Source organism: Diabrotica undecimpunctata, chromosome 9, assembly GCF_040954645.1.
Source record: "Diabrotica undecimpunctata isolate CICGRU chromosome 9, icDiaUnde3, whole genome shotgun sequence".
Lineage (NCBI taxonomy): Eukaryota > Metazoa > Arthropoda > Insecta > Coleoptera > Chrysomelidae > Diabrotica > Diabrotica undecimpunctata.
Genome location: NC_092811.1, coordinates 86,516,335 through 86,533,443, shown reverse-complemented (window position 1 = coordinate 86,533,443; position 17,109 = coordinate 86,516,335). Strand labels below are relative to the sequence as shown.

General features: G+C 32.1%; 1 protein-coding gene across 1 annotated transcript in view; it reads left to right on the top strand.

The window, feature by feature from the left end:
- LOC140450225 (luciferin 4-monooxygenase-like) overlaps positions 1–17,109 on the top strand; it is a 101,138-nt gene that overhangs the window by 52,968 nt on the left and 31,061 nt on the right. The window contains exon 3 of the mRNA XM_072543730.1: positions 11,099–11,827. Within this exon, the coding sequence (XP_072399831.1) occupies positions 11,099–11,827 (729 nt within the window). The remainder of the gene's footprint in view (positions 1–11,098; positions 11,828–17,109) is intronic.

The window sequence follows — 17,109 nt, the reverse complement described above, 5'->3', positions numbered from 1 at the left end:
TTTGAAAGTTTTAAATGGTTCCCCCATCTAGATTTTTAAAAACTAACATGTGTGATTTTTTTTGTAAACAAAGTATACCTTTAATCTATATACTAAACGCGACAACATAATTATAAATGTATTTATTTATGAGAAAAAAATATGTTAAATATGGACTTAACTACTTTTTGTGAAAAAAAAAATCTAAAAATTAAAAACTGGAATTATGACAAAAACATATTTCTGAAAATCTTAAGTGTATTTTAAATTTTAGTCATATATATATATATATATATATATATATATATATATATATATATATATATATATCAACATCACTTTCGATATGTTCCTCTTTATTCCCAGTGACATGACGACTAGCGGTAGTCGCATTTTCGACAACAAAAAGAGTTCTCTTATAGAATTCAATATTCCCTAAAGTAATTGGTTTGACAAGTTTTTTAACAGCTTCAAACTTTTTGGGTTTTATTTTTAAGTATGTTACCATATGAAGGACTGCTGGAAATTTTTCTATTCATACCTACTTTATAAAGGGTCATGTTGCTACATATTCCTACCATAGACTCTCTGGTTTGAATGGGTTTAACGCTTTCAAATTTGACGAATCTAGTTTTGGAAATATCCGTTACGGAAGTCTTGACATATGGCATCACCCATTGTTTATAATCTCTTACTTTAAGTATTCTGTCACCTGGAGCTTGATCTCCGCTTGATCTCAGACTGTGTTGAATGAATTATTTTTTCTACATGTCTTAATCAGCTCAACGCATGTCTCGGGATTGTCAATCACTTCCAGTTTCAGTCTTTTCTTCTCAATGGCGCCAAAGTCTCTATCCACTGGCATCATAGAGTGTCCTGGAATCGGATACCATATTTCAATATTTTTAAAAATATTTCTTTTGCATAACTGGTCTAGGTAAGTAAAAAGAATTCGATTTTTGTTTTGGCTAAATGCGTTGTCACAGAAAATTGTTAACTTTGTGTGCAGCGAATCTTTGTGTTTCTTAATATAATCATTCAAGCAGGTTATAACCTCATTCAGCCTTTTCTGGGCAGCATTTTCCGTGAAAGTGTACATTGATGTTTTACATGTTTTTAGATTGTAAATTCCAAAAATGTACAACCTTAACTGACTAATATAATATTCATCTTGTACGTTAGTTACAGCCAAAGGCAGATTCTTTTCATAATCAAAACATATAATCATTTCAGAAGAATCAGTTGCTTTTTGAACTTTAGCTAGTTGTGTTTTAGACAAATCTGCTTTTCTAAGATGAATCTCCTTATTCCTTTTAAGTGTTTTTAAGGTTTCCTCATTACATTCCAATTCAGCTTGCCTTATACTAACTAGAATTTTTATACAGGTGTTTCATATATCCTTTTGTAGATATCCAAAAGAAATGTTAAATTCTTCATTAAATACCTTCGCAAAAATCCCATATGAGACCTTATTATCAGAATGTGTGGTAAAATTTTCATGTAGTTTAGTGATTGATAGATTAGAGTCCAGGTATTTTCTATCACGGCTATCACATCTTATATATTGCGATCCTCGAGCTGGTAATTCAGCAATAAATTTTCTGATCTTTTCAAAGTGGCAGCCGTAGCTCAGTGGCTATGTTACTGACTTAACAAGCTGGAGGGCCCGGGTTCGAATCCCGGAACCGAAAACATTTTCAATTTCTAATTTAACTGAGCTGCAACCGTGCTTCGGAGGGCACGTAAATCCGTCGGTCTCGGTCACCAAAAAAAGTCATTAGTCTTGTTAGGGGCGCTTGAGCTGCATTTATAACCTTTTTATCTAACCTAGATTTAAAAATTCTGTGTATAGCTAAAAATGCTTTTTGACATAACGACACTTTTTCATTTTCGGAATTATTATTAACCTCGTATGAGAAGACTGTACGATTTCCTGATTGCTCTTTATTACGTACACGTGATCGGTTTTTCATAACTTTCTTAACACAACCTTGTACATAAATTGTTTGTCATGAATGGATAGATAGACTACAGTACTTTTTCAAAAATATTTGCTTGCTGTAAATCACTTAGATTAGTTGCACACTTACACCTACAAACGCCAATTTCACGACGTTTATTCTTTTCTGTAAAACAATTTTTCTGTTTTAAAGTTCTTTTCCATTCTTCTGGGTTTCTAAGCCGTTTCTTTCCTTTTGAAACAAAATGCAAATTCTCAGAATCTCCTTTAATAGGAAAAAAAAATTATAGGTTACATTTTCTGGTTCTACAATGTCTCCTTCATTCTTGCTGCTACGTGAATCATTAACCATCGCAGGTATACTTTTGCGAGAAGTGCCTTCGTGAGGATCATACTCACTTCCCGAGGTTACATCTTCACTGTAACTACTTGATTCCAAAATAAACAATGCACTTTACTAAACAAATAATCTTAAAATCATTATTTTTACTAAGCTATGCTATGCTATTGTTTAATATTGTACTTCTCATGTATTTAAACTTCTTATTTATTTTGAATATAATATCATAAATAATATGGAAAATATTCTTACCAAAATCAGACATTTATCTCTACGATTCTTTCGTATAATTGCAAAAAATTCACAGATCAAAGTTGTATTTTGTCACTTGTAGGTTAGGAATCCCCGTGTTAGTAGCAACAAGTTGTTAAGTCTATAGACTTGGACAATTTTTGACTTTTAGCAACTTAAAATTTTAAGATACGAAATTTTACCCAATAAGACACTTTTTATTAGAAATCTGACTTAGCCAGCTTTATAGTACACATAATGTTATATAGATGTCTCTACTTAACTCAATTCTAGAAAAATATGAACTTAGCTACTTTTTGCACTGACCTCTTCAATTGTTAGTAATACCATAGTTAACTAAATTATATCGGATAGTTTTTGCAGCATCAAAAATTCGTTCCCGTAATTCAGCTTCGATATCAATGTTTCGATTGCATCTCGGTTATCATAAAATAACGATTTCAATGTCCCCCAAGATAAAAATCGAGTACAATGCATTCGGCACTTCATGTTGGCCACAGAATGGATCCACTTCTACCAATCCAACGACGTGCAAAAGTGGTATCAAAGATTTTTAACAGCCCTGCTAAAATGTACTGGAACTCCGTCGTGAAAAAACCATATTTCAAGGTGTGTTTGCAAATTCACTTCTTCAAGAAGTACCGGCAAAACAGTTTGCAAGAAATTAAATTAGGCCCCTCCATTTAGTATTCTGCGTAATTCATATGGTCCTATCAAACGATAGTTAATTATTCAGCCCATAAATTTATGCTAAATTTTTGTTGAAAATTTGACCTACGTATTAAATAAGGGTTCTCGTCACCCCATATGTGGCAATTATGAAAATTATACACACTATTTCTCGTGAGTGAAACATGCCTCATCCGCACATAATACTTTAGATGGGAATTTACGTTCTCAGAGGAGTTTATCTTAAAACAACCTACAAAATTTTAGTCTTCGAAGAAGATCACCTTGGTGTAAATCTTGCACTCCCTGATAGTGGTATAGATGTAGAAGTTGTTCCCGAAATGTTCTATAAACAACGTTTTTCGACATTCCTACCATTATTTCCAGATTTCCTTGTGGATATTTTTGTTTGCCTTTATATTTTCTCCTTTTATCCATTATTTTATTTTTATTATTTATTTATTTTGTTATTTATTGTGTTGTTTTCTGTATTGTTGGCTTTTACTTAGATGTGCTTGATATAGTTCTAATAATTCTGTTTTAAATTTTTCCACCTGTCGTTGACATTATCTTCTGTATGTACTATAATCCTACCAGAGATCTAAGAGAGTCATTAATATTTATTATCGATGTGTCTACCTCAAGGCAGCGGGGGATCGGCTCTGGACAGGATCGTACTTTTATTTTCGATTTGCATTACTTATTCGATTGTTAGGTGTGTTTAAAAGCCGGTGTTTATCATTGTACAAAAATACATGGACAAGTCAGTTTCACTATCACTTTTGTTATCTAGATCTGTAATAATTGTTTCTTTGAGCAGCCTATCTGTATTTATATAAGATCTTTCCATCTTTAGAACATGGGCAACACTATTTTCTATTTTTCCAGCTGTCATTGGCTATTTTCTCCATTTCTAATTCAATTAGACGAACCTCAGATGAATTTAGAGTGGGCGAAACATTACTTCTCCTTACCGATGCTTTTAGCTCATGCTAAATGTGTTTAATCGGATTGAACATGCAATATTAAGGAGGAAGTCTTAATACTGTATGACCCATTTCTTCCGAAAAACTGTCGCAATAATATTGTTTTTTGATGAAAAATGATTTTAAATTTTCCAATAATTGTTTTTTAGAATAATTATCTTCATAATATATAATCATTTTCCAGTACATATTTCGGGATTGTAAGTTTGGTGTTAAGTGTAAGAAATGAAAACTACTGTTCTTATGGGTCCGTTTACTGTATAGATCCAAATATATCAATAATATTATAAGTGATAATCTTTTATCTTGAAAAATATCAGTTTTTTAAAAAGGTTACATTGGTCTTGCATTTAAAAAGAGTGAAAAAATTATTAATTCATAATATAATATTATTCATATGAAAACCTAGTACCTCAAGAATATTCACACCAAATGTGAACTAAATTCGCGCAATATTGTCAGATTGCGCAGAGGGCGCGGTCTGTTTAAATACTAAATGCGTTTTGTCTCGAAACTTTGTCGTTAAAAGCGGTAGATACTATTTCTCGAAAACGAAATGACCGTTTTTTTTAAACCTTGCACAGGTTATCTGAAGTCTATTTTTTCGTGTTTGGACGAAGTGATTTTCAATCAATCGACTCGTTCTTGATAGTTTTGTCACGAAAAAAAAACGATTTAAAAACGATTCGGAAAAATGCTAAAAAATATTAGACGAAATTTAATTCAAACTTATTTCAAAAACTTAAAACTTTATTTTTTTCTCAATTTCATCGTTCAAACACGAGCCAAGGGCATAAACTATAAGAAAATTTTCGAATTTTTGAATATAGATGAACCATGTTTTCTGACGTATATTTTTCTGATGTATTTGAGAGAAATGTTTGTTTAATTTATTTAATCTATTTTTTATGTCTGGTTAAACCTTATTGGCGCCCATTTTGTTTTTCAGTTTAGCTGTATTCCGTGTTTCTTGTTTTTCTTTGACAAACTGTTAGATTTTGTTATTTAATTATTATCTATCGTTTATCTATCTGTCTACGATCTGCACTTTTCTGTCATCTTTATCCTTATCCGCCCCCAATGAAGCTTGTGACTTGAGCAACGCATTAAGTATTGGTGAACGAGAACCTTTTTGTTATCTACTTATGTCAGCTTTTTCGTTACAATGTTCATATCTAAAAACGGAGCTGAGAAAATTTGTTTTGAAAATATGCATTTTTTAGCTTTTTAATCTGTACTAGTAGCTTAAATGCAAATTTTCTCTATTGTTTTAAAGGTAAGCCAAGAGATTATATATTTAAATTTTTCAAATATATATTATCTAGAATAACAGCTGAACGATCCACATGATGATGCATATAACAAATTTATTGACACTTACTCAAGATAATCAGATAAGATATAGAAACATCCGGCCACTTTGCATTTATTCAAGTCAACAACAAATGTGATTTTTATTACAAGGCAGTTCTATAAAACTGAAAATAAAGAAATATAAACGTTTTTATGGGTATTAATAACCTCACAGATGTAGAGATATTAATAAAAGTATAAGTGATATTCTTTTGTCTTGAGAAATCAGTTTTGTTATTAAATGGTTCTTTAAATTAAATATTTTGATAATTTCGTACAAGAATAAGCAGTGGTCATTTAAATACGTACCTAATATGTTAATTATGTACTTATATCATTGAATCATTAAACGAATTTATCTTTTTATATATAAAAGATATTTCATCTTTACAATCCTCTAGTGGCAAAAATGCCTAGACGTCAATCAAGATATATACGCATCAGGATCATATCAAAGGCTATAGCGGGATAAGATGGTCTCATAGAACTTCTTAAATCTGAAAAAGAAGCTTTTTTCGACTTTATATTTTTTTGGACGCAATTTTGCTTTAAAAAATCTGAAAAAAATCTTGAAGATGTATCTTTCGAATACAAAATAGCCTGATTTTTTTCAAATTTTTATATTGAAAATTGAGCTCAGGAAAAAATCATTGAAATTTTCAATAATTTTTAGGTTATGTTTATAATTTTTGGGTAACTTTTAAATAGTAATTTTTTATGAATTTTTTTTGTTTTTTTAAATGACCAAGGCATAATTTTTAATTTCTGTGCAGAAAGCAAAAAAAAATCGTTTTTTTACTGATTTATTTGCACATAATCTGAAAACTTAATTGGTAATTCAACATTTTTCTTCCACATTATCAAAATCCATAGTAAAAGTCCCGATTTAACTCTTGTATACAGATAAAATTCGAAAATACCACGTTTTTTTATCCTTTTCGCACTTTTTTTTACCTTACCTCAAAATTAGATAGTTAGATGTATGCTTTTCCATCTATTTTCTTACGGGCTATGAATTATCATTGTAAAAATAATCATTTTTAACTTACAAATTCTCAAATTGCGAAAAAACATCATTTTTTAATATTTTTCCACTTTATTAGCTCATAACCTTAAAATCTAGTGGCTAAATGATCGAAATTCCGCGTATTTTTGATCGCACCCTTCAATTTTGTTATACCACTTGTCTTCTTTTTCTTAAATAGTCAAAACTCGAAACAACCTTATAGCTTTATGACTGACCCTTCCTTAACAATTGTTTTTAATCGCACATCACTTTTTGTGCGCAGGTCTTAGCTGATAATGCATCTCTTCTTGTGGTGCCTATCCGTTACGGATGTTGGCTGTTAGCATGGCAATTCTAACTATTGACCGCAGCTCGAAATAGTCCTGAAGTGGTTAAGGAAAACCATTTTCGTAAGTTCTGGAGCCAAGATATTCTTCTTCTTCCTGGTCCCCTCTTTCCGTAGACCTGTCCCTGTAATATAAGTTGCAGCAGGTTATATCTATGATCGTTTCGCATTATATGTCCAAGGTATTCTAACTTGCGCTGTTTCACTGTGGATATAATTTCACATGTTTTATCCATCCGACGTAGAACCTCAATGTTTGTTATTCGGTCCACCCAGGAGATCCTCAGTATCCGTCTATAATGCATATGATGTCTGATAATGCATATTGCCTACATATAATGCCAATCCGTTGCGAGTTAATATCGAAAATCGAGTTGAATATTATAATTGCCATATATCCTAAAGGCGCGCGTATCGTACTCTATGGGCTAACACAGTCAAAGCGATACGACGGCGATACGAAAGTGATACGAAGGCGACCTAAGACGAAAGCAGTGGCGACAACAGCAATGTCTGCTACTTGCATGATCTGTAAACAAGCCAAAAAAAAATGTGTTTTTTTAATATTTACCCACTTTATTGGCTCATAACCTTAAAATATAGTAGCTAAATGATCGAATTTCCTCGTATTTTTGATCGCACGCTTCAATTTTGTTATGCCACTTGCCATTTTTTCCTTAAATATTAAAACTTGAAAAAACTGTTTCTAAGCATTGACTGAAAAGACTGATTCAACATCAGATGTAAAAATTTCTGATAGAACTTTTGCTGGTCTTATGATTCTCAATTTATATCTTGAATTACTGAGATAATATATCACTGCGGCTATATGAGAACACGAACCCACAGTGCGTAACCAATTTGCATAGTCACATGCGTGGCGCAAATTACCACCATATCCAATTGAATCAGGTTTATACTCAATGTAGCATTTATAGGTCTTACTGCTTATATATTTGGATGTTATCAGTACTTTAATAATATTTGGTTTCGTTGTAATATACTTCAAATTGATGTTATCTTACTCTCATCCATCAAGTCAAATAGCAAATCGCTTGACCTAACTGATAGGTTCCCGAAAAAAAATTTGAGGTCCCTTTCAGTCATCTCTGGAAAGTTAATGATTTCGTGCGATGTCAGCTTGGTCGTTGTAGTAAGACGTCTTGACCACCTGGCTGTCTTAGCTTCTAATGCTAAAGTATTCTCACCTTGATTAAATTTTAACATTTTTTCGATTATTGTATCCTGTAACCCATCATCATTTTGATCACTATTCAAACGCTAAAACTCAAATTTTTGATTTTGTGATAAAAAAAAACAATATATAATTGTATGCTCTAACATAGGCTAGGAGAGCGCCTTATACTTACTGCAATTGATATTAGTAAGTAAGATCAATTTAACTTTCACAAATCAACCTCTGACAATATCTCAAAATTCACATCTACTATGATGCACAATAGTAAATGCGACACTCTTTTGCGGCAGTTCTAGGATATCGTAACTGATAGCGGATGCATACGCCCGCCTACGTGATAACTTTAATATACTCGATTCTTTCGATACTTCTCCATGTTATGGATAGTTTTCAAGATCCTCGATAATATTGCAACGGAAAGCGATACGAAGGCGACGGTGGTACGAAGGCGATACGAAGGCGACACCAACACCAAGGCGAAAGCAGTGACGACAGAAACAATGTCTGCAACGTGCATACTCCCATTGGCGTTGTCATGGTTACGGATCATGAGCGTAGCAGACATTGCTGTTGTCGCCACTGCTTTGCTGTGTTAGCCCATAGAGTACGATACGCGCGCCTATAGGATATTATGGCAATTATTATAATATTCAACTCTAAGCTTCGATTTGACCAACTACTTCGAGAATTTTAATGCGACTCGAGATTTTCGATATTAACTCGCAACGGATTTTAGGACAAAGGGATGATATATATCATAGGCATGCTCTATCATTTTTTTTTTGCGTTTTGACTATTTAAGAAAAAAAAAAGACAAGTGGTATAATAAAATTGAAGGGTGAGATCAAAAATACGCGTAAATTAGATCATTTAGCTACTAGATTTTAAGGTTATGAGCCAATAAAGTGAGAAAATATTAGAAAATCACCATTTTTTCGCAATTTGAGAATTTGTAAATTAAAATAATTATTTTTACAATGATGATTCATAGCAAGAAAATAGATGGAAAAGCATACCTATAAGTATCTGATTTTGAGGTAAGGTAAAAAAGAAGTGCAAAAAGGATAAAAAAACGGTTTCTTTGATTTTTTGATGCTTTCCGCTCAGAAATTGAAACATCCGCCTTTAAAAGAAATACATAAAAAAATACTATTTAAAAGTTAGCCAAAAATTATTAACATAACCTAAAAAATTATTGAAAATTTCAATAATTTTTCCTAAGCTCAATTTTCAATATAAAAATTTGAAAAATATCAGGCTATTTTGTATTTAAAAGATACATCCTTATGAATTTTTTTAAAGCAAAATTGCGTCCAGAAAAAAATAAAGTCGAAAAAAAGCTTCTTTTTTAGATTAAAGAGGTTCTATGGGCCCTGGGAAGCTAAATATTTATATGAAGTTATGTTTTTATATGCTTTATTGAAAGCACAAGTCGCAGTGCTGATTGGTGCAGGGGCACTTTTGACCATCTTATCCCGCTATAGCCTTTATACTATAAACAGCGAGCAAAAGTAAGTGTTAACGAACAGCTTTCAGAAGAAATTGAAATTAGATGTGGAGTGAGACAGGGATGCATATTGTCGCCAATTGTTCGCATTAACAACATCAGATATGCGGACGACACTATGATCTTAGCCGAAATGGTGTAACAATAAGTTTATGAGAATATCGAAAACTCAAAGAAATAACGAAATCTTCTATAAACGGAACCAACATCGAACAAGTGGACAAATATGCATATCTGGGAATAATGATTAGCTCCACAAATGATTACATTCAGGATACAATTGGAACTAAAAGTTAGGTTGGCGAGCTGCTATGTTTTTTCGACTTTATTTTATGGAATGGAATCTTGGACTTTGAATGAGACATCAATGGAAAAACTGGAATCATTCGAGCTGTGGGTGTATAGAAGAATTCTGAAAATTTCGTGGACAGAACACGTCACAAACAAAGAGGTTCTGAGAAGGATAAATAAAGAAATAGACATTTTAAATACGATTAAAAGAAGAAAATTGGAATATCTCTTACATATAGGCCTTGCGTGAGAGAGAAATACGCCTTGCTCTAACTGAATATGCAGGGAAAGATCCAAGAAAAGAGAAGCATACGGAGGCGTAGAATATCTTGGCTGCGCAACCTGAGAGAGTGTACATCAAATGAACTTTTCAAAGCAGCCGTCTTTAAAATTCCGAATAGCTATGATAATTGCCGACCTCTGCCACGGAGATGGCACTTGAAGAAGAAGAAGAAGTAGCAAAAATATGACTATAAAAATTTAAGATAAAAAATTCCAAAAAATTATTTGATCAAACAAAGTATGAATTAAGAACTGATGATAAATGAAAAAGACAAGAAACTAAAAACAACACAAATTGCAGTAAGTATAGTCCTACCAGAGATCTAAGAGAATCATTAATATAACAGAGACAAAAATATTTTACAAAATTATTTTCAAAATTGAGGTGTGTCTAAAAGCTGGTTTTATACCGTTATCAACTGAATTTTGTGGTAAAGTTCCTATGTATACTACGTATATATAGGAAGTTTACCATTTATAAATATAATTAAAAAAGTACTTACATTTAAAAAAAAATTACATGAACAAATCAGTTTCACTATCACTGTCGTTATCTAGATCTATAATAATTGTTTCTTTGAGGTACTAGATTTTCATATGGAATAATTATTATTATTAATTAATAATTTTTTCATTCTTTTAGAATGCAAGACTAATGTTACCCCTTAAAAATATATATATTTTTCCATATTTTCCAAGATAAAAGATTATCACTTATAATATTATTGATATCTTTAGGTCTATAAAGTAAACATAGTCATAAGAACAGTAGTTCTTGTTTCTTTATTTTCAATTTCATAATAACTACCTTCTAATGAAAATTTCATTTGTTATTGACTTGTATAAATGCAAAGTGACCAAATAGTTTGATTGATTTACGTTTTTATTTTATTTATATGCGTTTATTTAGGACATCTATTTGATTTTAGATTCTGGCTACAACTGGAGAAAGAGATACATTCGAGTCCCTTTTAAAAAGATGCATTAGAACTGCTATAGTACTACAAAAGAAAGGAATACAAAAGGGCGATATTGTAACTGGCTGTTCTGACAATCACCTAGACGCATGCGTGCCAATCATTGCTTCATTCTTTATTGGTGCCATTCCGTGCTCTTTAGATCCAACGCTTTCCAACATAGAATTAGAAAAACTAATATCTGCGGTTCGACCAAAAATTATCTTCACTGTAACAGATTCGCTAAAAGAAATCAATTACTTTGCTAAAAAATTGGAACTAAAGAGCGAAATTGTGGTTTTTGGAGAAACAAGCGAATTCACGCCCTTTTCTGATTTTGTCGAACCACAAGAATCAGAAAATGATTTTAAACCAATATTCATTAAAGATCACATGGAAACAGCAATTATTTATTTCAGCAGTGGTACTTCTGGTTTTCCGAAAGGCATATGCCTAAATCATTATTATTATCTACATTATTCTCCACTTGTGCCGCGACCTAAAAACAATGATTTGGATACAACCAGAAGACTGTTTGAGATGAAAATGAGGGAGGGTCCTATAAGCTTTTTAACATTTGGCTCTCTCTACTGGAACTCTTCAGGCGTGGGACTATTTATGTCAGCAATTACTGGAGTTACTAGGTTATTGTGTAGCAGCTTTGATCCTCAAGAATTTTGGTACTTGGTTGATAAGTATAAGGTAAGTTACTATATATACACGATTTTTAAATTCAAAGTAGAATTAGTGATAAATAAGGAGGATTAAGTAATTAAAAACCTAATCCACTAAAAAACCAAATTTTGGGACGTTTAATATAACATTATTTAGCAAATTTTTATAATTTTTTGTTTGCACCGTTTAAAATTCGTTCTGTGCAGCTGACGGGAGGATATATTCGTCACGTTTAAAGCTTATCCTCTGTAGACTCTCTAGAATGGTGTCTTTTATAGTAAGAAGTAGGGAGAGAGTTTCTAGCGTCAGCGTCTCAAGCGACCGGGTTTTCAACAAGAAGACCCACTAAATGCTGTTGTGCTCCTTTCCTATGAATGAACTGTCTAATCAGTAGATCTATCAGAAGTAACAGAACATTTATTAGAGTGCACATCTAATGAATGTTATGTTGTTTCAAGAATAAATAAGGACTTTTGGTTATGAACGTTTATTCTGTGCGATTGATTTTATTTGTTATTCGTGAATTTGTGAAGTAATAATATCAAAGTATTAAGATATTTACTATGAATGTTCATATTTTAAGGTAGGTTATGTTAGTGTTTGATTAAAACTTTAATTATTTTTTACTGTATTTTAAGGTATTTTGTTGTTGTTTTTATCAGGGTTATTTCAAAATTAATCAATAAATCATTGAATATATTAACGAAGTTAATAATTATTTTCCGTCGACCGTCCATTTATGATCAATTTTAACACCCTCAAAATCATTGATTAATGACCCCTATTAATGAATGATTTTCTATTAATGAACGATTTCATTATAGGCAACAGAACATATCAGGAGCTTGGAGGAGTAAGGGCGAATTCGAAAAATGGTCATTTTAAAAACAGTCTCATTTTGCTCACATACTATTAAAGAATACGTCTGTATCATTATAACACCATGTTTCGCCCTTCATACTCCCAAAATTCTGTAGGAAATAAGATAGCAACTAATTCATGTCAGAAACTGAACGGCATAATCGTCTAGAAGAGGAAAGGCGAACCCACAAGCTATCGTTGCGTTTCCGTTCAAGGTTCGCCCCTACTCCTCTATAACCCTGTTACTTAACGCACCGGTGTTTCTGTAGCTTTAGTTGGTGAGACATTCTTGCGTTGTATGCAGATGTATGCGTTTTTCTTAAGTTTTTCTGTACAATCGTATGCTTGTAGTTTTTAATATTACATTAGCGGTTACATTAGCGTTAAAGTTGTAGTGTTTTTTCCGATTTATTTTCAAAATGAACACCGAGAATACAACAAGGCGGAAGCAAAAGAACACGGAACAATGGGTTGTTAACGTATGTAAAACCAAACGAAACTGTGGTGAAGCGTACATTTCGAGAAATACAAACAGACCTGTATCTGCGCGCACAATCGGACCACCATGTAAGTGTCGTAAATCGTGTTTTGAAAAGTTGGGCATGAACAATATTAATATGATTTTCAATAATTTTTGGCAACTGGGCAACTATGATAATCAAAACCAATACCTTTTAAAAGTGTTAAGTTTCAGTGATTGTAAAAATTCTTTAATTACTGACAGAGCTAGTAGAAAGCTTCGGACCATAGAGTACAGTGTTTCAATAAATGGAGAAAGAAAATGTGTTTGTCGTCAGGATTTTATTAGCATCCATGGCATAAGTGAAAAAAGAGTTCGCGTTGTTTTAGACAAGCAGACCACCACAGGAACTGTGCTGAGTGACAACCGAGGGAAGCTATGCCCAGGAAATAAAATGTTTGGATATAGAAAGCAGTTGGTCAGAGATCACATTGATTCTCTTGTTACTGTTTCCAGTCACTATAACAGAGCCAAAAGTCCTTTTCGAAAATATATGCCACCGGGTTCATCAATTACTGGGGCATATGGAGCTTATATGGAATGGCTAAGAAACACATATCCTGAAGAACAGCCTGTGATAGAGTCCTACTACCGAAATATTTTTGTCAATGAATTCAATATAGGTGTTCAGCCTCCTTCTGTTGATGAATGTAATACTTGCTCTAAGACTAAAATTGAAATTAATGGGTTAAAGACTAGTAACCCGAATTCTCCCCGAATAACTGAATTGGATACGAAACTGAAGGTTCATTTAGCAAAGCAGAAAGCTGCTCAATTTATGATGAAAAGCTACGAAAGCAACCAGGATACAAATATTGAAGGTATATGTGTTGATTTACAACAAGCATTACCCACGCCTAAACTTACCTGCAACGTACAATATTACAAAAGAAAAATGTGGACTTATAATTTAGGAATCCATAACGTTAAAACTGGAACAGCCGTAATGTATGTATGGGATGAAACCATCGCTAAACGCGGATCGTGTGAAATAGCCAGTTTTCTCAGTCACTACTTGGAGAACTTTGTTAATAAGCAAGTGCGACAAGTTATAATTTTTAGTGATAACTGTGCCGGGCAAAATAAGAACATAAACGTTGTTTTGTTTAACCTCCGCCACATTCATGCAAACCGCTTTGATCTTATTAAGCACGTTTTTTTAATGTCTGGGCATTCGATGATGGGTTGTGATCGAGATTTCGGTTCAATTAAATTAAAGATCAAGGACTGTGAAGTATTTTCAAAACAACACTATATCCATTTCATTGAACACACGAAAAAAAGAACAAATTCCAAGTTGTTAATGTCACGAGGGAAATGGTTAAGGATTTCAGCGTTCTTCAAAAAGCAGCAACTAAATCTCAAATATTGGGAGCTAACTTCAAGGATGGTAGAATATTCGAATTTTCAATAAATTTTAAGATGGGCTTTAAAATTCAAATAGCATACAACACGGATATTTCTACAAATGTCATACTCCAAAAGGGACGAAAGAGACTTCACGATATAACAAATTTTAACTTAGATAGTATAGAACTTCCTCTCAAATACCAGGGTGCCATCAAGCTTACAGAAGAAAAGAAAAAAGACTTACAAGATCTTCTTGATTATGTACCCATGCCTCACAAGCATACTTTACAAGAAGCTATTAGTGGAGGAATTGATATAACTGAAGTCGAAGAAACTGTAGACGATGAAAATCAAATTGAGTTTAATTGAAGCTGTATTTGTGAATTTTGCAATGTATTCCACTATCACTAGCTCTCACAGAAACCTGTTAAAAAAACTAGGTATGTTTATTTTTTAGAAAAATATTAAACCTCTTTTCATTTTATTTCATAAAATCCTTGCAAATCTTGCAAAATCCTCTTTTATTTTCTATTAATAAAATAAAACTTGTTCGGTGCTACTATTAGAGTATGCATTCCACCTCATTGGTTTAATCTACCTGAAGGATTTGGATTTCGAAAACCCTGGGAAGGGATTACGGTGTAATTTGCATAATCATAAAGTTTATAAAATGTTTATTAGTACTTAGCAATAAATATTTTGCTTACAAAGGATGCCTTTCATTATTGTGTTCAAACCCTTCTTAGAAAAGATTATGGTGATAGGCCGACGTATCAATAGGTAGAACGTGTTTACACTCACAAATACCATCTTTACAGAGTGAATAAAATCATAGGTAAAACGAATTATTATTTCAATTTTACAGGTTAATACTTTGTCATATCAATTTACTATTTTGGTTGAGAATAAGCCTTAAAATAAAAATGATAATTCTTAATTTTTACGTGTTACGCGTTTTATTCACTGTAAAGATACACCGCATAATATAGTAGAAACGCGACAGTAGACCGTATAATAATATATCTACTATCGTAGCACCACTTATTCGCCCTTACTATTTTAATATGTTCGTAAACTTTAACTCAGTTTTCCCGAAACCTAGTTTTTGCGGTTCGCCCTTACTCTTCCAGGCTCCTGATATATTGCTTGCATAAATTAATTAAACGCTCTGTGATTGGCAGTGACCTGTGGTGTAGGCAACCAAACATATACCTATTTATATTCCCACTAAAAAATTTAAAATGAAGTAGCCGCTGTTAGTAGGTACTATCTGTCATTGTATGTCATTATTTACTTTATTGTTTAAAATTCTGTGTATTTGAAAAATCAAAAGATGGATATTGACGAAGAGTTTAATTTAACTCCACCGGAAGTGGCAGAAACTGCAAATAAAATATCTTTAAGTTTACTGCCTGAAAAAAGCATAGTGTTGTACGAAAAAACATACGCTGAATTTATTGCAGGGTGTGACAAGAGGAAAATAATACGATATTCAGAATCTGTATTGTTGACATATTTTTCAAACATTAACGAAAAAGGATTAATAGCAAGTTTGTAGCCTAAATAATCGATGCTAAAATCAACCTTAAGTTTAAAATCAAACATTTATATATCTAAATATAATAAGTTAATTATGTTTATCAAGAAAAAAAAGAACAGGTTATGTACCAAAGAAATCAAAACACTTGAAAAAGAACAAGTCCTGAAATTCATCTCTGATGCTCCTAACGACGTGTTTCTAATGATAAAGGTAAACCAGTAAATTAAGTTTATATATTTAATACTCGTATTTCTTAACATTTCATTTTGTAGGTTGCATTGATTTTCGGAGTGGCTGGTGCGTTAAGAAAGGACGAACTATTGAAATTAGAAACAAATAACGTTCAAGACTTGGAGCCTTATCACAATAAAAGTATCAAAAACACGCACAAATAGAATATTTACCATAGTAGATAACGAAGTAAATACCATTCTCGATGCGATCAAAAACTATATTTCTTTAAGACCGGCACACACACCACCTAAACGATTTTTTATTTTTTATAAAAATAACAAATGTTTCACACAGCCAGTTGGCATAAATACGGTTTCCAAAATTTCTCGTTCAGATCATTTTTCTGTTTATTCTGATCTGTAGTGATAAATTGCTAGCTTTCTCTTCATCTGTGACAACGTTTCTCGTCATTGGGACTTTTTTTGTAAATTTTTTATGCGTGTATATTAATATGAAACTCTATCTCTTTCAGGTATCTCTAATAAATTAAATATTTTTAAAAGTATGAGATTGACTTATGATAATTGATAACTTAATATAAAGGCCAAAAATCAGTTAGAAAGTTAAGTAAAATATAGGTCCTCTATAAAATATTTTTTTGAGAATAAATATTTTCTTCTACTTTAAGTAGAGTTTTAAGTTTTTTCGTCTAATATCGCGTTTTTGTTTAATAATTATATACTTAACATAAAATATATAAAAACAATTCTTTTTCCATATTTATTTGTTGGAGAGAACTTTTGTTTCAATATTCTTGCTGTCCAATGTATTTTCAAGCTTAAACGTTAAATCCATATTTTAGAG